The sequence below is a fragment of the Leptonotus elevatus genome, chromosome 1 (genome assembly GCF_054856555.1).
Source record: "Leptonotus elevatus isolate MCC_2025b chromosome 1, RoL_Lele_1.0, whole genome shotgun sequence".
Classification (NCBI taxonomy): Eukaryota; Metazoa; Chordata; class Actinopteri; order Syngnathiformes; family Syngnathidae; genus Leptonotus; species Leptonotus elevatus.
The window spans coordinates 23,660,777-23,684,752 of NC_141239.1; the positions used below are offsets into that span (position 1 = coordinate 23,660,777).

Consider the following 23,976-nt stretch of genomic DNA (forward strand, 5'->3'; position numbering starts at 1 on the left):
GCAATATAACATGTCCGTATATCTACATTTAATATGTGTTGTGTTTGTCAGCATATGATGGTGCTGTATTTCGTTGATTCCTCGCTTCCAGGCAAAAGACTTCATCCACTCGGAGCTGCTGGCCTACCTCTACTCGTCGGCCGACCAGAACAGCCTGATGGAGGAGTCGGCCGACCAGGCGCAGCGCAGGGACGAAATGCTGCGCATGTACCACGCCCTCAAGGAGGCGCTGCACATCATTGGAGACATCACCGCCAGCACCATCAGCACCCCGATGCCCCCGCCTGTAAATAACACCTGGATACCAGAAGTCAGGTGAGACACTGCATCATACCCAATAAACACGTTAGTGATGGCTGTAATGTCATCAAATCCTACACAAGCATACATACAACCTAATCTGACAAGATGTATGCATCTGAACATGGACTGACGCATGTTCAATTTAAACAACAAACAAGCAAGTGCCAAGTAAATAAGATACCTTTCATCATATTTGCTGTTTATAAATAAACATGTTTTCTTTAAAATAGTCATTTTTAGCCATCATGCTATCTTTAATCATCAAAATCACAGGATATAGGGACTAAAAAGCCCCCAAACAAAAATTTCTTTATGAACAAAATCAATGTTTTTGCTTGAAAACAACAACCAGTAAACAGGATATTTTGTAAATGTTATTAAATGGGAAAATCCTATAATTCCTTAAAAATATTGTCCACATGATTGAGAAAATTGTATACAGGAAGTTTTGTGATTGAATCTATAATAAAGTAATGGGGCAGTGGGTTTATCATTTGGAAAAAGACGTTAAAAAAGTGGCCTTTTAAATTTTACATTTCCGATAAGTATTTTAGCCAAAATCCAGGTGGATATCTGAAAAGTCATAGACAGACATCAGAATTAAAAAAGAAATTCCATTACACAATTGTTTAAAAAAATCCTGGTTGTTGTGTGATATGGAAAAGTGCTTACTAATTATTGTTTGAAATATTTTTCTATATCCATCTTATTGTATTTTTAGTAATAAAAAAAAATCCTTTGTACAGTTGTTAAAAAAATCCTGGTTATTGAATATAATCGGGGAACAGTTTGAGAATTTCTGATTAAAATTTTTTGTTTTTTTTCCTTTAAAATCCAGTTTGTATAAAAAAAAAAAACCCTGATAAATACACATTTTATTCAAATCACAATTTCATGGGGAAAAATGTTGGTAACATGTATCCTTAAAAACATCCTTGATTGAGTATCAGACGTTTTTCAATTTGACTTCCTCCTGTCTTCCTTCCAGCCCAAACCCTCAGCGCAGGCCGCCCCCGTCAGCAGCTCCGCCCCCGAACCGCCCGCCGGCCGTCCGAGGGCCAACGCCCGGACCCCCCATGAACCCTTCCCCAGTATTTGGCGCCGCTCCAACCAACCCGTCTTCTGGCTTTGGCGCCCCTCCCATCCCCTCTCGGCCCGGCCCGACGCCCGTGGCCTTCAACAGCTTCCAGGATCCCTTCAGCGCGCCCCCGCAGATCCCCTCCCGGCCCGCGCGCATCCCGCCCGGCGTTCCCAGGTATGACACCCGTAACATGTCACGCCTCACCTTCAACTCTTTCTCTCTTTCTTCTGTCTCTGTCGGGATGTTTTGGTTTCACTGCGTGTTCTCCATCTTCTCTCCACACTGCAGCCGAAGACCCCCTGGTGCTCCCACTCACCGGCCCACCATTATCCGCCCTGCCGAGCCCTCCCTGCTAGACTAGACCCCGTGAACCGAACCCACCTTAGTTCTCATCTCTCTGTGTGTATGTGTGTGATGGAGGCGAGGAGGTGGTGATGTGTGTAGGATGCATTTTCAGTGAACAAACTGAAAAGCTCACTTTTATGATGTAGTCACATCCTCGCAGTTGCTCGTTTGTCCCTTTAACTACTTGCTCGACCAATCAGCAGAGAGCATTAAGTAAACGAATGAACAGTTTAATAGGCCGTCTTGTTAAATGAGTGATTTCACATTCAAAACACTACTTGTTATTGATGAACTCAAATAAAGGTGACACACATGAGGGGGCAAAAGTAGGAACTCACCTCCATAATATTTCATATTGCCTGCCATCGTTTGGTGCCTTGAGATACAAGTGGCCTGACTTTGCAGTCGCGAGGCTGTTTAGTTTTTTCGGGGGGACTTGCAAGCAGAAATTTGAGATACCAGAGCTACTCAACTCACTTCTCAAACGGATCATCGATTGTTCAAAACATAGACATCAACCTGTTTAATGACACCCCCACTTGAAGTTTGCTGTCAAAGTCTGTGTCAAACAAGAATTATATGCTGTTAATATAACCCCCCCCCCCCCCCCAATATATAAAATTTGATTTTTGATCAAATAAAAACATTTGAAGGGGAAATTGTGTGGGTTAAAGATAAATGTTTGGGTCAACCTACAATATGAAAAAAGTTGAAAGACATTCAAATAGAATCACGTGTAACAATGCAAAACGCCAGGCTAACAAATAGTATAACTATAATGGTGTAAGTCATCTGTTAAGCAAAGGATATTTGTACACAAACGGCATCAACACATGTAGACAGACAATATGATATATATTCTTTATTCTATGCAAAAAGTGACTTATAACTGCAGCATACCGAGTCACAGAAGTTGTGAAAGTCTTCTTTGTATGTCTTGTTAAATTAATCTTAATGATGTATTGGTACCCAGTGGGCCAAGTTGCGCACACCAGGAGTTGCAATAAATGAATCATGACAAACTGTTGAATTGAAATGTTACTATATTGTATTTTTTTTTAAATTAAAATATTATAGAGTGCTATCATCCTTATTTAAGAAAAAAAACATAATGTTTTGTTTAGGGGAAGCTGGACAGGGTTAATTCATCCATTGGTTTCAATGGAGGACTATTTGAAACATGAGCGTGATCACTGAACAAATGAAACTTGTATCCCAAGGCACCACTATACTCAATTGAGCGTCCCCAAAAGTGACATCTCAACCATTTGATAGTCTTATATTTTAAAAACTGGCTTTTGCCCTATACAAATATGAAATGCAAACCTTTTCTATTGGTTGTTAAAGGGTAATAACATATTCATATTCTACAACACACACTTGTAGAATATAGCCAAAACCTCATCTCATTCACTTTAATTGGAAATGAGCATGTCTGTCCTTTTCATGAGTAAAACAACGGCTAAATGTAGCTTCCGTAGCCCGTAAAGGCCCCTCAGTGGCCGTGTGCACTTTCTCCCCGGAATCCATCGTGCTTTTTGACTTTATATTCACCTCTATGCATTAAGACTCTTGTAAATAGCCCGAGTGGGGAGGTAGCACTTGTACATCTCACTGTGTCGACACACTTTAGATTTCTAATGGGAGAGTGGGAAGCATTAACGGCCGCCTTGTGTGCCATGTGACTAACTTTTATTTATAACCTGTTCGGTTGTTGCTTTGGTTTGCTTGCTTTAAAAATTCAGGGTTTCCCAAACCTGTTGAGTCCTCCCATTGTGTATTAGCATGTACTGTACATAAACGACTAATAAAGAACACAGAACGGCTGACTGCAGACCAATTAAATGTCATGTTTACCTTTGACAATCGGCCCGCCGCAAAAACGGAAGCGTTTTGGAAGCCCTGCTTTATTGAACGAGAAGGCGAGAGGGGGATTGCGGGGCTTCTTCTTTTCAATGGCGGTGGTCATTTTGCTGTTTTGAAGGCATATCTTGTCCGCGGAACAAATTTTCATTACAATTATTGGCCTGCCCTTGAGTGATGTCGTCTAATTACATTTCGTACAAGGTCTGCACACAGAAAATAAAAAGGGACATGTGGGTCGCTTTGTCATTCTCCACCTTGAATTAATCTAACATGTTAAAGTCAATTATTCAGTTTAATGATATTGATATGCTAAGCAATTATATATGTTGTTTTTATATGCAGCTTAGGGAAAAAATGGACTGCTACAACAAATAAAAGAGGACTTTAAAAATGAATTGGCTTGAATTTTGCTTTTCACCAATCCGTTCCAAAACGTTGTCTTCTTTTTTACACCAAGTACTACCTAAAAAAATATATTTGGCTTTGCAAGTACCACCGTCATGACCAACAGTAAAACACAGTAGCGTAGTAAGCCTAAATGTTTTCATCTTAAAGTTATTAACAAGACAAAGACCGTCTTGGAAGAGTAACATTTTATGAGAAATACTTGAAATTATATATAGTTCTAATATTTGGAGTGGAAAAAAACAAAATGATCTTAGAGTAAAGTTGGACGTTTTACAGGAATGAAGTTGATGAAACGAAAAAAATATCAGAGACTTAAATCGGATAACTACAAACCCAATTCCCAAAAAGTTGGGATACCATACAAATTGTGAATAAAAACTGAAGGCAATTATGTGAAAAGTGCCAAATTTCAATATTTTGTTCAGAATAGAACATAGATGACAGGTCAAAAGTTTAAACAGAAAATGGATCATTTTAAGGGAAAAATATGTTGATTGTAAAATTCATGGTGCCAACAAATTTCAAAAAAGTTGGGACATAAGAGGCTGGAAAAATCAATTGCACTTATTAAAAAAAAATAGCTGGAAGACAAGTTAGCACTAATGAGGTCCATTGGCAACTTGATTGGAGTACAAAAAGAGCTTCTCGGAGTGGCAGTGTCTCTCAGAAGCCAAGATGGGTAGAGAATCAGCAATTCCTCCAATGTTGCGCAGAAAGATAGTGGAGAAATATCAGAAAGGTGTTTACCAATTGCAAAAGCACAAGCCAAGTTGTTATCAGCACTCCGTTTATAAGCCTGCATCTGTGATGGTATAGGGTTCGTCAATGCAGAAAGATATATTGAGATTGGAGAACAACATATGCTCCCATCCAGGCATCATCACTTTCAGAGAAGATCTTGCATTTCTCAACATGATAATGCCAGACCACATGCAGCGTCATGGATGCGTAGGAAAAGGATCCGGGTATTGAAATGGCCAGCCTGCAGTCCACTTCTTTCACTTCGAGAGCACATTTGGCGCATCATAAAGGGGAAGGTGCAACAAAGAAAGCCCAAGACAGTTGGAACAGTTCACGAGACAAGAATGGGACAGCATTCCTATTTGTAAACTTGAGAAACTCGTCTCCCCAGACGTTTGCAGACTGAAGAACAGGGGATGCACAGTGGTGAAAATGGCCTTGTCCTAACTTTTTTGAGATTTGTTGACACTATGGAATTTAAAATCAATCAGAATTAAATACAAATGTAGTAAAAAGTTAGATACTGTACAGCTGAACTGTACATAGGCAGTAATTCCGTCGCACACCCCTAGAGGGAGCCCACATACTGGTGCCTCACTTGGAGAATCAGGTTATCTCAATTTCTTTGCAGCTCAATGAATATTTGAATGCTAAGAATCATACTTAGCTGACCTTACAGCGGATGAAATAAGTATTGAACATGTTGCCATTTTTACGAGTAAAGGTGCTATTGATATAAAATCGTCACCAGATGTTGGGAACACCAAATTCATCCATGCATGCAAAGAAAGCAGAACTAATAAGATCAAAAAATTATTTGTGTGTATTTGAGCATGGTCTGTACGCAAGACCCCATTGTTGAAGGGAAAAAAAGTATTACAAAGCTTGTTTAAAGTTTGCTGAACAACATTTGGACAAGCCAGTTAAATACTGGGAGAATATCGTCTGGTCTGATGAATGCAAAATTTAACTGTTTGGATGCTATAATGCACAGCACGTTTGGAGGAGAAATGGCACTGCACTGCAAGGATGAATGGAAAATGTACCAAGAGATTCTTGACAAAAAAATCTGCTGTCATATATGAAATTGATAAAAATGAAACAAGGGTGGACATATCAGCAGGATAATGATTCAAAACATACTGCCGGGAAACTCTCGAAAAATAAATAAAACTGCTAGAAAGACCCAGCCAATCACCTGACTTGAACTCAATTGAAAATCTATGGAAAGAGCTGAAACTCCACATCCACAAAAAAAAGCCCACGGAATCTACGAGATTTGAAGACTGCTTGTTTGGAGGAATGGGCCAAAATCACACCATATAGGAGGCTTCTTGAAGCTGTCATTGCAAACAAAGGCTTTTGTACAAAGTATTAAATAAGTAGTAATTGGCGTGTTTAATACTCCCCCCCCCCCCCCGTTTCATTTTACATTATTACACATAACTTATTTTCTAATCCTATTTCTTCTGCTTTCTTTGCATGCAAAGATTACCCGAGCTGTTCCCAAAATCTGGTTAAAAAAAAAAAAAAAAATCACGTCAAAAGCACCTTTGGAAATACATTTAGTGAAAAAAATGATGACGTGTTCAATACTTGCTGCCCTCGTGTGGTATTGAAATTTTAGTAAATACCATACGTCGAGTAGAAAATTGCACGTGAACGCCCCCCTCATGTTGTATTTTCTACTGGACAACTGGGAATTTATTTTGATACCCGAGTTGAGAGAACTATTCATGTTTCAACATGGCGGCCAGCGCCAAAGGATTTGTGAATGGAAATAAATATTAACACTTGTCAAGGCGTTAAAGTCCGCTATCACAGCAGGTTGTTTTAGAATCTACACAATTACGTAGCATGCACAATTTTGCGAAAACAACTAAATCACATGAACAGAACTCGGTCGTAATTAGGAGTTTCCGAGTGGTAACGTCCATCTTTCCCATTGCACGTGAAGGCAATTTCAGCCGCTGCATGTCTTACTGGCTATGTGATTGGTTGAAGACAAGGAAGTGAGCGATGACAACTAACTTAAGTGTCAAAAGTTAGGAATCCCCACCGAGTTGTGCCCGTACATTATTGTACAATCAAAACAAGATGGTGTTGTTTTTTGTCGTTAAGTGCCTGTCAATAAATAAGGTTGTGTACAATAAAGGTCGGGATCCTTTCTGGTGCTTTTGGTGTGTCCTCTTCCTTTCCTCATCTTTCATCTGTTAGCCTAATAGCAGAGTTGCCTCCGTCATTTTAATCGGAACACAACAAATTCAAACATTTGCCTCCACTCAACCTTTGCCAAGGAAAGTCACAATTGTAAGCAAACGCATTATTTTGCGATAGTCAGTTAAAAATGACATGGGCAATGATGCTGTTAGGCTCATGCTACTATACAATCTACTCCTCGTTAGTTTGTTACTCACTGGTCACAACATTAGGCACACCTGCACAATCTAATCAACACCTGTGATATCGTTTTCAGTTGACAGCATGTGGCAAAAATGGGTGTATTGTTCTGCTTAATTCATATTCTACAAATGTAATATTCATGATCAATTATCAGAAAATTAATACTTTGTAGCCAACAAGACCACATGTACTCCAGGGGTGACAATAATTATGGAGGGCACTGCATACATTTTTATTGTCCAAATTTCAAAATATACATTTCCAAAATGTTCATACTTGAATATGATTTTATTGGTCACATTCCCCACAAATGACAGACATTAGTACTTTATTTTCCTGCATGCCAGTGCTTTATTGAAAGATGTTTTGTTTTGTTTTTGGTATAACTCTTCTTGAACGTTATTAGATTGTGCAGCTGTAATGATATTGTGCTCATTTGGAGAAGGAATCCATCTTGACGATGAGGTAAAGGTCAATGCCAGTGTGTGTGCAGAGATTAATGGTGGCTGATTGTTGTCGAAACAGGCGTCCCGCTCCACGACGGAATCTGTGGTGACCTTGGCTGACCTTGGCCCAAAATGAAAGGAAGAGGAAGCACGCTCCAAAACCAATTGCTGTTCTTACGCTGCCAATAAAACACATGCATTTGACAGAACGTGATATGAATGCCTACATGAAGCAAAAGGTCTGCGCACCCCTCCCTGTTCAAATTGCAGGTTTTTGGGATGACAAATATGAGACTGCTAAAGAATTTCCAAACTTTTTTCATGCATCAATGAGATTCTTCTGAAGCTGTGAAACATAGCTTGTCCTTCCTCTAAAATATCACAAAAAGCCTACTAGAACACCTGAACCTACTTGGGGTTATTTTGAGCAACTTGAAATAGTGACTCACATTTAGCATGAGTTTGAACATGACTGGTTAGTTCTGAACATAGCCTTATCACAGTTACAACAGGGTGTGTACACTTGTGCAATCACATTATTTCAGTTTATTTTTATTGAGTTGTGCGGGTTATAAGTCAATATGGTGAAAAAGTTTTGCAATATTGTTCTCATTTTTTTTTTTGTACGACACAAAAACCCGGCATTTAAACAGGGGGGTGTAGACTTTTTATATCCACTGTGCATAGAGTGCTGGGGAGATTAAAATAAAATAAAAAGTACAGAAAGAATGGTTGTTTTCTTTATAAGATTTTGTAAAGTAGGATTAGTTGTATTACAAATGTGCCTTGTTAATAGACAATGGCACCTGATTGGCAAACTAATTGCTTCTATTATAACATTACACATTTAATTTGTACATGCATATAAGCATTTATCAATGCTTGTAAAATAGTCACAAAATGTTGCATCTGTCATGCCATATGTTCATGCGTACATTGCAATTAGACGCCACAAGATGTCACCAAAGCAGTATTTGTATATTAGACATGCACAATGAGGCGAAAAGGTGCCAAAAATTTGAATGACAGCGTCTAAAATAAGCAAAACACGCCGCCACTTATATCATAAACGCACCGAAGACGTTCTCGTCAGCGAAGACTTGCACGATTTTGGCGGTGTCGCTGACTTTGACGAACAGAGCGTCGCCTTTGTGCAGGTGAAAGACCCCGCCCAGGAAAGTGTTGTGATTGTCTGCTGCGGAGGAATATTTTCTGGCGCGCAGGAGGATGATGGCGCTGGTGTGCCTGGGAGTGCGCCTCATGACCATGTGGTGGAAGACACCGGCGTTGTGAAAGGACAATTTGGAGTAGACGAAGTAGAAGCCTTCCTGGCGGATCAGCAGATTTCCGACCTCGTAGTCTATGCCACGGAGGAAGGGTTCAAATTTAAGGCTCCAGCCTAATACGCTTTTGCTGATCGCTTTGACACCTGCGGACAGTCAACACAACCATCAATACTCTATGTATGACTTTTCTTTGAACATTAACACTGACCCACAAATCTTTACACACTTTTTTGTTTTGTTTTTACAGAAGAAGAAAGTTTCTGGATATTTTAAATGAAATTTCTGTTCTGGACCGTCTTAAATGCAAATGTCCAAACATTCAATGATTCAATGTCCTGTTCTCTAACCAGGAACTTTTTTCACAGCCCAACATCACAAACTTTTTCGGACCAAACTTGATATTTGTTTACATTGCTGTAACCCACCAGACAGGTTGTGGATTTTCTCAGTCACACTACAGGAGTGGCCGGCAATTTCAATTTACCGAAGTTCATGCGTGTTTTTGGCCCACGTTTTTACATGATAATTGTCATGTTTTAACATGATAATTATGTTAAAACATGAAACTTATGTAAAAACCTGAAACTTACCATGTAAAAACGTGAACATTTGTCAAGGGGTAAAGTCTGGTGGAGGACCCAAACGCAGGGAAGCAGGGCAAGAAAGCAGTGGTGATGGACAAAAAAAAAGGAATTTAATTATTCAAAACAAACGCAAACTCCAAATGGCAGTAAAACAAAACGTAGGGAGGACAACAAGGCAAAACACTGGCCACATGACGGGAGGAAAACGACAATGAACCGACACAGACAGAGGGGAGACAGCAGACTAAATACACACACACATGCTAATGACACAACAAGACACACCTGGGGCAAGACACAAGTGGCCGAGGGCACTGATTGGTTGACACGAGGAAGGGCAGGATTACACTTAACAAGACCAAAGGAGACACACAAGGAAAAACAGAACCCAAACATGACAAAATGATGTAAAAACGTGAAACTTATCACGTAAAAACATGAAAAATCGCTTTGAAGCCGTAGAAGCAGAAGAACGCCGTTCATTTAAACGATTTGATTAAGTTCTATTTCATGCTTGGTTTAAGGCATGGCGAGATTTTACAATTGCTAAGCACAGTTGATGGCATTGTAATAAGTATGCGATGCGTACTCTCAGACGCAATTTAAAGTGCATGGGACTGTACAGGAGGAAGAATCAGTCGGAACCCGCTGGAGGTGGCGTCATTTATCCTGGATCAGCCGGAGGAGCACGGACGGCTCATCGTGAGTTGAAGTTTTTAGACCCCCCCGTGGTGTTGAGCAAAGGCGGAGAAATCGCCTGATCCGACGTGTTAACCCTGGGCCTTATTTTATGTGGCATGTCGACTCCTACGACAAATTAAAGCCTTTCGGTATTTGCATCAATGATAATTTTACATGATCATTTAAGTTTCCTGTTTTAACATAATATTTATTATGTTAAAACGTGAAATGATCATGTTAAAACGTGATATGGCTCTTGTTTTTTTCTTTTTCTTGGTGTGGCAGCAGTACACTTCCGTAATATATGGTGGGATAACCATAATAAAATAATAAATAAATAAATGTATTTAAATTACAATTAAAGTAGTAAAAATCAATTAATGAAATTAATTAAGTAACAAATGCATCATAATTTTCTTTAAACATAAGATAGGTTGGGGTCAACAAAACATATGTCACGGAAAATTGCACTTTTAGTTAATTAATAAAAAATGCATTATGTTTCAAAAATTCCAAGATAGTAATGAAAATAAATGATTTAATCTCCGAGTGCATCAAATGAGGCGTTGTTTTCTTTTTCAACCAACATTTCAACCCGGTTCTTTTGTAGGATCCATCTTGTGTGCATTTAATATTTCAGTCGAGTTAGTCACAGTCTGCAGTTTTTGCTTTTATTGCAACCTCATGCTTGCTTGCATTCGTTGAAATAAAAAATAGTCAGACTCACCCGTCAGGCGTGCGACTGGTTTGGAAAGAGGGGTATGAGACGTGCAATTGTGAGGAGGTGCATTCTTTTCTGTTAGCGGGTGAGGAAGAAAAAAAAAAGTTATTTACAGTGGATAGAAAAAGTCTATACACCCACCCCCCGTTTGAACGGCAGGTGTGTGTGATATAATAAAAAAAAATAAAAAAAACACTTTCTTTTGATGTAGTAGCACTTGTCAGACTCACCCATTGGCCGCGTGTGTGGTTTGGAAAGAGGGTTGTGAGGAGTGGAAGGATGAGGAGGAGATGCACTTTTTTCTATTGGTTGGAGGAGGAAAAAGGTTGACATCATTTCCAGATATAATAAGTCTACACACCTCTGTCTGACTACTAGCTATTTGTGATATGAAAATAAGACCAAGGTAAATCTTTAGGCGGAGAGAAAGATCCGCCTAATGTGACATTGAGTGACTCTATTAATAATAATAAAAATGTTGTTAAATAAGTGGGCACACCTTCTAATAACTGTCAGTGGCAGTTTTCTTAATTATCTAATCATATTCATTCAAAATCATCATGATGAATGTATACCATGAGCACTTTTTTTGTCATTGAATTTAAAGGTGTTGCGTCATACCTGCAGTCAACCTGGAGAACAATGTTGATGGATTCTGCGATACAAAGTCAACATGTCAAACACATTTAGATGAGATGAAACTCGCATTTTAGTCATACTTGAGCGATGCTTGTGTGAGAAGACGATAGGCCGTCCGGAAACAGGAACTCGACGACTTCCTTTCGCCACAGTCCCCCCGCGTACAGTTTTGTTTTTTGCCCTCGACAAGCAACCTCAACACCCCCGACAGGAAATGCTCACTCATTTTGCTCTTCATACACTATGAAAGTATTATGACACCGAGTGACAATAACATCAATCCCAACTGAACCTTTGTGACCTCTGAAGAATTTGGAATCCCATGTAGTAACAAAATGGCTGCCGCACGCCATGTGATTTCTGAAAGATACATGACTTTACACTAGTATATTGCTGTGATCAATGTAATGATGACGATTTGAGGGAATTTGTAAATCATTTAAATACATTTGAATGTCAATAATTTGGAGGGGAAAAAAGAGAACGTAAATAATAAATAAAAACATTTCATGGTCACTAAATGTAAACAGAATATTAAGAATAAATGTTGTTACATTTAATGGTGAATACGTTTTGTTTTTATTAAGTAAAATGTAAATAATTGGTTAGATGAATAGTTAAGATAAAATAGATACAAATACATAATGATTAATAATAATAAAAAATAAATGAAATCATTTTAATGTTTAATAATTTCATTAATTTATTTAATACTGAATTTAAAAAATGTTATATGTGTGTGTGTGTTTAATGGCAGTTTTTGTTTAAGAAATAAAATGCATTAATAAAATGGTTAATGGTGAATTTGTAAAGAAAATGGAAAAATACATTTAATGGTTTAAAAAGTTTTTAAATTAAAAAGGGTAACAGAATAAAAATACATTTCATTTTAAATATATTGTAAAAAGGAATAATATACTTTTGATGTTAATAAAAAAAATCTAATAAAAAATATGTAATGGTGAATAATTAGTTAAAAAGTAAATAATTGGTTAAAAAAGCAAATGACATTTAATGATGAATTAATTTTTAATATATTTATTTAACGGTAAATAAATGGTAACGCAAACATATATGATCTATATACAAACATATAGGCCTATACAAATCATGTGTAATGAAATATATATAGTAAACTAAATAGCAAATAGATCATTCCTTTAGTTTTAAGAAATAGAAGAATATTTTTGGGTAGTAAAATCGAATTCATCCGCGGAATGTGTAATGAAAAATAGTTTTAAAATGACATTAATTTAATAGCAAATTTTTATTTTGTATTTTTAATAAAATCGAATTCATCTGCGGACCAACCCATTGATGACTTGTGCGCAGGGAAACCGATGGTCCTTACCTGTACGGACTGATTCTTATGCAGGTAGAAGATGAGCAGCGCCTGTAGGACGAGCCCCATCAGAGCCACGCTCACCAACACAAAGAGAAGCGTCTGAGCAAGCCCGCCGCACTGCCGGTCCCGGCCCGCTCGGGGGGGAAGCGGCGGGGCGGCGGCGTGTCTGTCCACCGTGCACACGAATGGTTGCTGCCTCATATCTGTACAGGAGCAAAACTCTTATGAGCATAAAAGTCAGTTGGGGTGGTTGAGAGGTGAGAAAATGAGTAAAAGGGTGGGCTTCTTTGTGGTTGTTCCAGCAACAAAAGTTGTGGCGGCAGTACATTACGTGCAGGGCTCTGACTTGATAGCCGCAAAGAATTACTCAACTGAATGTTCAAACATAATGCTACAGTGGCATACAGTGGAATTTTCAGCCAGTACCATACGTGTGTTACGTACAGTTCAGTTGAATTTAACTTTTTAATGCAATACATTTCATCTTTTAAAATTGTGTCCATTCAAACAGTTCTTCAGCTGGAACTGGGGCCTCAGACAAGGTGGAGGGATTAGGAACAATTCAAAATGTCAGGAAAAGCTTACTAGAACATCTGAACTTTTATTTGGGATTAATCAGAGGCACTTTAAGTGGTGGCATGTGTGTGCCGAGTCCCAATTAACACGAGTTGTTCAGCTGCAGCTGTGGCATTAGCCAAGGTGGAGGGAATTATGAACAGTGTAAAATGTCAGAAAAAGCCTACTAGAACATCTGAAATTAATCAGAAGTTAACATTTTTTCGACTTTTGTTAACAAGAGTATGAATACCTAGATTTTTTTTATTATATTAGAACAGATATGAAATTTGTGATTAATTGTGAGTTAACTAGTACAGTCATGCAATTAATTATGATTAAAAATTGTAATCGCCTGACGCCCCTAATTTTTAACAACTTTTCTTAAAAAAAAAAATTATTAAAAAAATTTAATAAAGAAAAGATTATAAAAAATTAGGGGCATCAGGTGATTAATTTTTTTAATCTTAATTAATCGCATGACTTCACTAGTTAACTCACAATTAATCACATATTTTATATCTGTTCTAAATGTACCCAAAACAATTCCAGGCTTTCATACTCTTGTTAACAAAAATGGAAAAAAAAGTTATAGAAATTGTTCAAATAAATTTTTGACGTCTATTGCTGTCAATGGCAGTGAATGAGTTAATCAGAGGCACTTAAACGGTGGCAGGGGTCGCTGACTATGACTCCCATTTAAAATATGTTTGAACGTGAACATGGACACATCCCAAGGATGTGCAGATTTGTGCAACTAAATCATCTCATTTGCTTGAAAAGTGTTCATTTTCATATCAAGTGATTTATTTATTTATTATTATGTTGTTGTTGTTTTTTAACAGATTTTGGATCACATTAAAGGTGGAAAAAGTTTTTGAAACCGTCTAATTTTTTAATATCACCAAAAAAATCTGGCTTTTAAACAGGGGTGTGTAGACTTTTTCTATCCGCCATACCTACCTTCACCTTCCTACCTAGCAGTACATTGTGACATCTAGCGAGATGTCACAGCGTAATATTCAGGTGAACGTTTCCAAGCTTGCCAGTTTCCCCCTAATACTAGCCGAGCACGACCATCCAGACAATCTGGTGCTGCTGGATGGCAGACGCTCGCTCGGCAATTAGCTGCAGGCAAACGAACAAGAATGACTCGAGCTGGGCAGGCCGAGCAGGTTTTGACGGGAGCGTCTCGTCCCCGCGCTCACTGCGATTTGGACAATGGCGCGAACGTGTTGGCTGGCTTTTGTGGCCTTTGTGGCCGTGAACGTGGCCCCGGATTTGTCGTCAGCGGCCAGTGAAGACATGGAGTTTACCTTCTTGTTACCGGCCGGAAGCAAAGAGTGCTTCTTCCAAACCCTAGACAAGGACAGCAGGCTGGAGTTTGAATACCAAGTAAAGTACTTTGTCTCACTTGTTGTAGCTGTGTGTGTGTTTTAGCTCCGTATGTGAAAGAATACTTGGAATCTGAAAAGTGTGGCGTTGGTCTTTGCTCATAGCTTGTGTTTAACCACTGTGATTTCAGTGTCATATCAACATTTATTACTGCTATAAAAACAAACAAAAAACAGTAACCGAAAGAAGTAGTCTTAAAAGTAGGACATTTTTCAAAAAGTTTAAACATAACACAAACAGAATTTTTAACGCTACCAACAACACAGACGGCAGCCTGCAATAGTTTGTGAAAATGAAGGTGACATCTACAGCCCTCTTGTGCTGTTGCTGTATGTTGAGGTTCGGGAGTAAAAATAACATTACCAAGGTAAAATAAATATTATAAATGGCTCCTATTGTGAAAATATACAGTATGTTTCACATTGCTAAGTCAAATAGTCCTTTTTCGTCAAGTCGACAGCTGACTGCATGCTCGGCAGCAACATTATTATCGTTAACGAAGGCCAACCACGTAGCAAGCTAAAATAGAAAAAAACATTTCCTTTAATGAAATAGGGGAAAAAAATTAATTTATTTTCAAATAAAGTGAAAACTAAAACTAACTATACTTACAGCAAAAATGCCCTTGGTTTTCATATTTTTAAATTAACATCATATCTGCTCTTATTTTTAAATTTTTATTTTTTTTATGTATTTATTTCACTATTAGCTACTTGTACGGCCATGCGGCAGTAGGAAAGTCATTTAGGAATTGCAGTTTACTTGATATTTATTATTACACAATACATAGGGACTTTTTTTTTTATCTTGCAATCGACAAAATGCTCCATATAGAGAAGAAAATTAAAACTAATACAATTTTTTTTAAACTAAGCTAAAACTAACACTAAAACAAATTAAAAGGACACATTATTTAAAAAAAAGACATATTTGTGGCTCCTAATGTTTTCTTTTTCACTTAAAAAGCTTTCCAGGGTATTTGAGGTTGCTGATCTTTGGTTCAGTGCAATAATGGCCTGCATCCAAACATCAAATTTATCAGTATTTCACAAAAGATAACATTCACTTGTGATGACATGCAGACGCTCTGGCTTCTAAGATAAAAATAAGTGCTGAGTGCAACAATTTCTCTTATACTGTTTGTCAAAATCGGATTCAGACCAGTTTCGGTACTTTCCAAATTGAAGTTAGCCCACTCGATTCCTCAGTGGCTCCGTTCTAGTTCATCTCAAATGTACTTGACTTTCGGGACTTTGAGTTCTTTCACAGCAAACACATCATGGAGTTGGTTCGATTGAGTTCGGGCCAAGTAAACGCCTTGTTAAAATATTCAAGTGACCATAATGCAAAGAATAAAATCTAACCAAGATAATATATTTCAAATCAGAGTAAACTTTACAGAAATATTTCTTTCACCTATAGCCAGTTTGTTTGTTGGAGCATTTCTTCAAGCATTTTTGTCTTTGATAAAAAATAATAATAATAAAAATAATATAGGACATCATTACGTATCAATTGATATTGATTTTTATTTACTACTGGTTGTGAGAAAATACGTTGTGCCATCATTCTATAGTTGTAGGTATTATAAATACGCTAGTTTTAAGGCATCTGTGTGTTTTCTAACCTAGCAATCTTGCCAAGTCAAAATGTTCTGTTCTACTGACATAATTTTGCCTCAATTATGTAATAAAGTAGACCGTCCTCCACCGCAGCCTATAGATTGCTTTCTGTAGGCGTAAAACGCAGGATGGCAGAGGATCGAGACATTAGATAATCTCTTCTACAAAAATTAGGCTGGACTTGAAAGACTTGACTTTTATTCTTCTTTCAAGTGTATAGTTTTAAACAAAATAGTGTGCTGCAACCTAGTGGCCAAAGTGGAATTACACCCCAAAATAAAGAACAACATTGAGAATCAACTGAAGAATTTAATATCTTCTTGCTAAGATAACAAAAGAAGGGATGGAGACGTACAATTGTGAAACGTTTTCTATTTGTTGCATTGTTGCATTGTTACCGCGGGAAGGTGCGGCTGTTGACAGCGCTTTTGTCAGATTCTGTCACTTTTAATTACCACATGATTTTGACACGCTGAGTTTGAGAGTGACAAGTGTGGGTGCTGGGTGATTTACAAGCGTTCTGCTTGGAACTGAGCCAAGCCACGTCATACTCTTCGGCAGTGATGCTTTAGGACGGTTAAACGAGTTGTGCTACACTTGGTCACTTGATAATTAGCCACCATAATTAAGCATCACAAAGGTAGCAGGACTGTCATCTCCAAATTCAACATTATATCAGAAAATAATATGTTTGAGGAAAATAACTGCGTGTGTGTTTCAGGTGATTGGCCAGTCGAATCAGGATGTGAGCTTCACCATGATTTCACCCAATGGCCGCCGAGAGTTTGAGGACCGCAGGAAAAGTGGCGCCGTCCACACGTAATTTTCAACCCCTCACCTCAAACACACAAAAAATGATTCTTCTCACATAAGAAACAAATCATGGAAATCAAATTGTGATCATCATTAGTTAATGTAATGTTAATGTTGATCATGTCCCGTGAATAATATGCTCCCCTAAAATCACCTTTAAAGTTTTTTTGTTTTTTTTGTCTCTCTATCTCTCTGTACTTGTGCATAGTACATACAGTCCCCTTATTTGCTGGTATCCTTTATTATCAGATACTCATTGGTCAACAACAAATTTTGATGCGCTGAATCCAAAAATGACATTGTTTTGCTCAGTCAGGTCAACTTTCTGAACTGATACATTGTCATGGTTGCCGTGGATGCAGGGAGGCAGGAAAACCACGGCAGGGATGCAAGGAATACTGAACACAATTTATTTAACAGAAACACTAACAGGGGTACTGGACAAAACTCTAAATAATCACAACCGACAAAGTTCTGAAAAGACCAAAAATCAAAGTAACAACAAAACACAAGAGGGGTGACAACGACAATGATCCATCAAAGACTGAACGCAAACCAGGAAATTAATGCCCCGTCCAGACGGAAGCAAAGCCGGCTTCGTTCCTCAAACAAATCTCGTACACACAGAAGCCTTTCAAGACTTGCGTCTGTCCAAAAGAAGACGTTTAACGGCTGTAATGTATATGCCAAGCCTGGAGTGGCGCTGTAGCGCAGCCACGGAGTTAACGGAAAGCATAGAAGAAGAATCAGCGAAGAAGACAAAACTTTTTTTTTTTTTTACTTTAATGCAATCTACAGAGCAAACATGGCTTTGCATGTATCAAAACATGAAAAACAAAACACAGGAGAAGTGTCAATAGCGGGTGATTCAAGTACAACACCGCTTCTTGAAAGTGGGAATAAAGAAGCAAGATATTTTTGCTGCAAAAGCATAAGCACGCTAAGGAGGCTGCGCAAAACGACTACGACACGGCTATCCGCCATTGTTGTTGACAGACTGATGGTTTGCGAGAATTGGCGCATACGTCATTAATCTGCAACAATGCGTTGTCATCAAGCTGCGACCATGACGTCATCGCTGGAGGAGTATCCTGCATATGTTGTCCAGACGGACGCATACGGGGCGCGTATTGAAATCTTTCCACTCTGGAGCCCGGTTTCAAAAGTGATCGGTTTCAAGCTCCGAAACCGCGCCATCGTGTGGACGAACGGCCTAAATACAAGCCAACTGACGAGACAACGAGAGACACCTGGACAAGACACAAGTGGCTGGGGGAGACGATTGGATGACACAAGGGAACAGGTTGCCGAGCACAGGTGCAAACAAAACCTAACGAGCAAGACAGGACACAGCCAAAACAACGAACCTAAGCATGATACACAAATCATAGCATACATTTTTGTTTGTTGACATTTTTGATCACATGTACGGTATTTTCACCTCATATGATGTAAAATTCTTATATATTTCTTAGAGTAAACAAATTCTGAAGATTTCAACCAGATCTTGCAAAAATAAACCTGACATAATAGGGACACTGCTCAGCATTAGACAAAGAAGGACTGGCCTGTCATCAACAATCCTTTGGTAGGAAGAGACAAGATAGATAGAGAGCATATTTGATGGTCCTCAAATCTGTCAACTCATCAGAGATCCTGAATGTGAAAACTCAAAAGAGCGAAGTGGAACTGGAGGCATGGACGGCAACAAGGCCAGGAAATATGCAGAACTTGTCACCAATATGCCGACTGCTTTCAGGATGCAACATGAGCATCAAAATGCATTACGGATCGCTTTCCTGGGAAGTGATGAGCAAGGGGAGCGATTTCATCGGGGCATAAAAGAGATGGAGACCAGGTATCATGCAGTTATGATGGCTAATTATTGTTTGACTGAAAAGAGACATCCCTGCTGCTGAGCATTGGAGAGGTTCAAAGAAACGGAAGTTCATGCCCTGAATTGTGCAAAATAATGATGTAATGTTCAATGCATATTTTCTTTTTCAATGCATATCCAATTGACAGAAAATGACGTTTGAAACATTTAATACATTCTGTTAGATTATTTTTTCTACTCAAACATTTTTTGGATGAGAAACATGAATGAAAATCTAATAAAAATGTCAGCAATTTAGTCAAAAGATCGGGTCTTACAAAATCAAATTAGCATAAAAAAACAGTCATTTTGGGATTCAGCAGTGTAAAATGCTCCTAATTCAATTGAAAAAAACATAAAAACTTACAAAAATGTTTTGTTTTTGTAACCCAGTGAAATGAATGAATAAAGATTCAAAACATACAAATAAAGTGTAAATGCTTTTAAATCCAGGTAAAACAAACATACAAGCCTATGATTAAGGTCTCTCAAAGCATTTTTAAAATCACATTTTCCAAAATCGTGTCCTTACACTGTACGCTCTTTTAGTCATTTGAGTAAAATGCTTGTAGAAAAAAAGCCAGTGTAATACAAATTACACCATCTGGTGGCCGTAAAAGAAAGACCCAACAATTATACTTGCAGACTTTATGAAAAGCCCACGTATATTTTAACATAATTTCCACACCCTCCGCCACAGTAAAATTTCAAGGAGCAACAGTCCCAACGTTAGGTGACTGTACATAGCACTAATGTGGCTGAGGCATACGTCAATAAAATGATAATAATTCCTATTGAATATGTATAATATAATATGTGTGTATCGTTTGTTGGAACTGTGCCCTTGCTCCGCCGAATTCGTTCATTGGAAAGAGCTCCAGTTGGAGACGTGTCAAAGTTGCAACACTAAAATCAATAAATTTTTATTACAGATGTAAACAGAGACCTTCAAGAATAAGAATTAAAGCCAAGACTGATGAGGTGTGATCTAAACATTAATCACTATAGTCAGACTCGAGTCATTAATTGGACGACTTTAGACAACAATGACTTGTGACTTCAAATGTACTTTAGCCCTTTTACTTGAAAATGCTTCTTCCACCAAAACAAAAAGATTAAAATATGTGTGCGCGTGTGTGTAGTGTACATGTGCAAGGTGGCACAGCACCGTCAATCAGACATATCAGGGAAGCCGCAAACACACGCTGCCGACGCTAAGGCTAACTTCAAAATAAAGCTGAAGAAATAGTGTAACACATTGACAGCAATGCAACAGCCTTGGTGGGATTTTACTTTGAAGTCTTCGTGCATGGCGACGAACGCCAGCTTGATTTCCCATTGACGTGTCAGCTGGCATTATCGACGTTTTTATTGAAATTACATATTTGCTACCACCATTATCTTAATGCCAGTTGAGTTTTATATATGCTGCATCCACACCGGGTTCACTCCCTGACTTCTACTTTGATGGTCACCCAAAATAATACAATCTACAATGTTGTTAAAATGACTTGAAACTCATAAGTGTAGGACTTGTGAATCAACTCGGGACTTGTCAATCTTGACTCGGGACTTGAGGGCAAAGACTTGATACTTACTTGTGACTTGCAAAACAATGACTTAGTCCCACCTCTGCTATATAGTGATAAGCCCTTCCTTCTCTGTCTGGCTAAAGACACCGCTCACACGATGTGATTAGCGAATGTCTCAAAAAAACAGGAAGGACTTGAAGGTCAGTTTTTTTGTTTTTCATTTATTATGAATCACTTTCATTTAAACGGGTAATGTTTTTCCACATTTCAGCATCTTGTACTAGTAAGCACTTTTTTTGTAACACAACCTTGATGTTTTTCTGTCTAAACTTCTGTCTCAGGTCATTAAGAGGATAAAAGGTCATTATTAGTTCAATTCAGTAATATGATGACACATGTTCATTCAGGATCTAAATGATCAACATGAACAATTACTGTATATAATAGGGGTGGGAATATTTGAATGTCTCACGATTCGACTCGATTCCGATTCAGAATCGATTTTCGCTTAAGAATGATTTTTGATTCAAAATGATTTGATTGACAATGATTTTTGCTTCAATTTATAGTTCAAGGAATCGTAATGATTTACTCCAGTCTGACTCGCTAATGCTAATTAGTGCTCTACTCGCGGCACTTTTATTTCTCAAAAGAATGACTCCACGATGCAAAAAAAACAAACTTTTATTGGAATAACTTGATAGTGACTTTTTCCTTCTACTCTCTAATGTGGCTACAACTTAACAGTGTATCAGACCACGTGGAACCACACTGCCCCTGAGTGGCCAAATCGAGTACAACATGAACAGCGCTCCCAATAAAGGCACACACAAACAAAGGGAAGACAGTATAAAATAATTTCAATAAAATCGATTTTTGGACATTTAAAATCGATTCCGAATCGTGCTAAATGAGAATCGCAATTCTTATGAGAATCGATTTTTGGCATACCCCTAGTATATAACCTGAGCATATGATCAATTTCTCACACTTTGCAGGCTGGAGTCCACCGACCAAGGCGATTACCAGCTGTGCTTCGACAACAGTTTCAGTAAGATAAAAGAGAAGATGTTGTTCTTCACGCTGCTCATCAGCAGTCCCAACAACGCGGCTGAAGACGAGGGCTTTGTGGCTGACGAGGTCAGAAATGACACCGTGGAGTACAAGCTGCAGGACTTCAAGGTTAGTTACACGTTAAAATCGTATAGTTTATAACAAAGCATATAAAGGACCCAGCCTGCAAAAATTGGAAAAATAATATAACCACGGGAAAAAAAACAAGATTTCATATTATTATTATTGCTTGACATTTTGTATTTTTGTCCACATTATTTAAAGTTGTTACAGGAAGAGAAAGTTCAAATTGGTGGGGCTGTGCTATGGATGTGCCTCTGATGCAAATGTCTTGGAATTTTTATATTCAATTCTACTACCTAATAAATGCATTTAAAAAAATTGACACCACTCATTCAGTGAATCTTTCGTTTTGGTGGCGTCCCGCAGGCCCGCCTGGACGTGTTGCACCGGAAAATCCAGAGGGGCCGCGTGATCCAGCTCATGCTGAGGACCTTCGACACCAAGGACCAGCACCTGCAGGACAATAACCTGTGGAGGGTCACCTTCTGGTCGTTCTTAAACATGGTGCTGGTCCTGACCGTGGCCGTCTCTCAGGTTTGCATTCTAGAGTCGCTCTTCCCTGAGAGCTAGAATGCCCTTAGCCATGTGGCCGCCGCTGCCCGGCCAATCAAAAGCTTGTATGCATACCTTCACCTATGAGGTGAATTTGTTCCCTGAATTGCTTGTATCTCAAATCTATTTTTTTGTGTTACAAATAATAAAAAATACATATTAAATAAGTTGTCATTTTATTGGATGAAATACATTTTTATGTCCACATTATATAAGATCATTATGAGGAAAGAATCCAAATTATAAGAGAATTATTGTCTGGAAGAAAAAAACTAAAGTTGTAATTAAAATACTAAAATTTATTAAATAATTATAGTCTATAAAATAATAATTAAATAATAATAATATAAAGTCAATATGGTGGGAAAACAACATTCTGCTACAATAAAGTAATAACATTTTGAAGAAAAAAATGTAAGAAAAGAATTTAAGTACCGGTAGTAATAATGAGATGGGGAAAAAACACACACAAAATTGCATGAGAAGTAAATGTCGTCAGAAAAAACCCCTCAAAATTATAAAATATTAAAGTTATTTAATGAGTCAATGAGACAGTGTGTATTATTTAGCGCCATCTAGTAAACAAATAATTCATTCATTAAAAAAAGAAATATTTCAATGATATGCAAAAAAAAGTTCTATCACATCAACATACATTGTCTTATAGAATGGTAGGTCTAGATAATTGCTAATTGACCTTTCGCGAAAGCCCCACCCCCCTCAGTTGACTGTCAAACATTTTTCTGGACAATTACAATGGAAATGAACTACCAGAGCATGATGTCACTGAGTGTTTTTGGAGCAATACAAGCACAATACCTTCCAGATTGAGGCAAAAGTGATAAGAAAAGCTGATGTCTGTGGATCTCACTCTGCTTCATCTATCCTTCCTTCCTTTCTTTAATCTTTCCTTTGGTCTCTTGAGGTCTCCCTAATTTGTTGGAATTTAGATGTTTCTGGGGTTGGTAACCCGGTGAGTAGTAGGTAATGTCTGGTCGGTGCTGGATTTCACTTTCCTTTCTTTTCTTTGATCCTTCCTCGGGTCTCCTGACAACTTCACGACTCTAGCGGGATTCTGAAGTATTCGATTTAGGTGAACGGTATGGGATTTTTAATAGGTTTTAGGTGAATTAATGAACACACACTCACACGCACGTACATATACACACACGCACATACTCACGCACATAAAAAACAAAAAAAAGAGCGCGATGATGATGACATGTCAAATCGGTAAGATTACCAAATGAACAATACTGAGCTCTCTCTCTCTCGCTCTCAAAAAAAGGAAAGAATTGGAGTCCTCCTGACAAACTCTTGGGCAGGGTTTGGAGGGTTACTTTTAAAATGTATTCCGTTACAGTTACAAGTTACCTGCTGAAAAATGTAGTTAGTAACGTACACCAAGTACCATAATATTAAAGTAATGTAACTGGATTACTCCAATACAGAGTATGCTCATGAAGACAAAATAAAAATAAATATCACCACAATATATATTCTATACAATGTGCCCTTGCTATTTGCGTGTGATAGGGACCCGGGCAGCCTACAAATAGCAAAAAGTCCTTGTGTAATTAAAAAGCATGTCGGCAATTGATTGATTGATTGATTGAAGGCCATATGCTGTTTTCGAACTGTCACA

At 38.1% G+C, this 23,976-nt stretch overlaps 3 protein-coding genes across 6 annotated transcripts in view; 2 read left to right on the forward strand and 1 right to left on the reverse strand.

Annotated features, from left to right (window-relative positions):
- dnm2a (dynamin 2a) overlaps positions 1–3,836 on the forward strand; it is a 31,759-nt gene extending 27,923 nt beyond the window's left edge. For all 3 annotated transcript variants that reach the window (XM_086085927.1, XM_086085926.1, XM_086085928.1), the window contains 3 exons: positions 92–315; positions 1,292–1,558; positions 1,673–3,836. In XM_086085927.1, the coding sequence (XP_085942053.1) occupies positions 92–315; positions 1,292–1,558; positions 1,673–1,745 (564 nt within the window). In that variant the 3' untranslated portion in view covers positions 1,746–3,836. The remainder of the gene's footprint in view (positions 1–91; positions 316–1,291; positions 1,559–1,672) is intronic.
- Positions 3,837–7,376: 3,540 nt separating this feature from the next.
- tnfsf14a (TNF superfamily member 14a) lies at positions 7,377–13,057 on the reverse strand. Of its 2 annotated transcripts, XM_086085930.1 has the most exons (6): positions 12,856–13,057; positions 11,487–11,520; positions 11,096–11,167; positions 10,872–10,940; positions 8,669–9,022; positions 7,379–7,772 (listed from the first exon to the last, which is right to left on the reverse strand). In XM_086085930.1, exons 1-6 carry the CDS (start codon positions 13,048–13,050, stop codon positions 7,768–7,770), a joined length of 729 nt encoding a protein of 242 aa, XP_085942056.1. In that variant the 5' UTR covers positions 13,051–13,057; the 3' UTR covers positions 7,379–7,767. The 2 variants fall into 2 exon arrangements, with proteins under 2 accessions (XP_085942055.1, XP_085942056.1); XM_086085929.1 differs by having other exon boundaries at positions 7,377–9,022.
- A 1,518-nt stretch (positions 13,058–14,575) lies between these two features.
- LOC147181313 (transmembrane emp24 domain-containing protein 1-like) lies at positions 14,576–22,498 on the forward strand. Its single transcript, XM_086081749.1, has 4 exons — positions 14,576–14,799; positions 17,143–17,240; positions 21,641–21,824; positions 22,146–22,498. The coding sequence occupies exons 1-4, from the start codon at positions 14,626–14,628 to the stop codon at positions 22,347–22,349; spliced, it is 660 nt and encodes a 219-aa protein (XP_085937875.1). The 5' UTR covers positions 14,576–14,625; the 3' UTR covers positions 22,350–22,498.
- Positions 22,499–23,976: the final 1,478 nt, after the last annotated feature.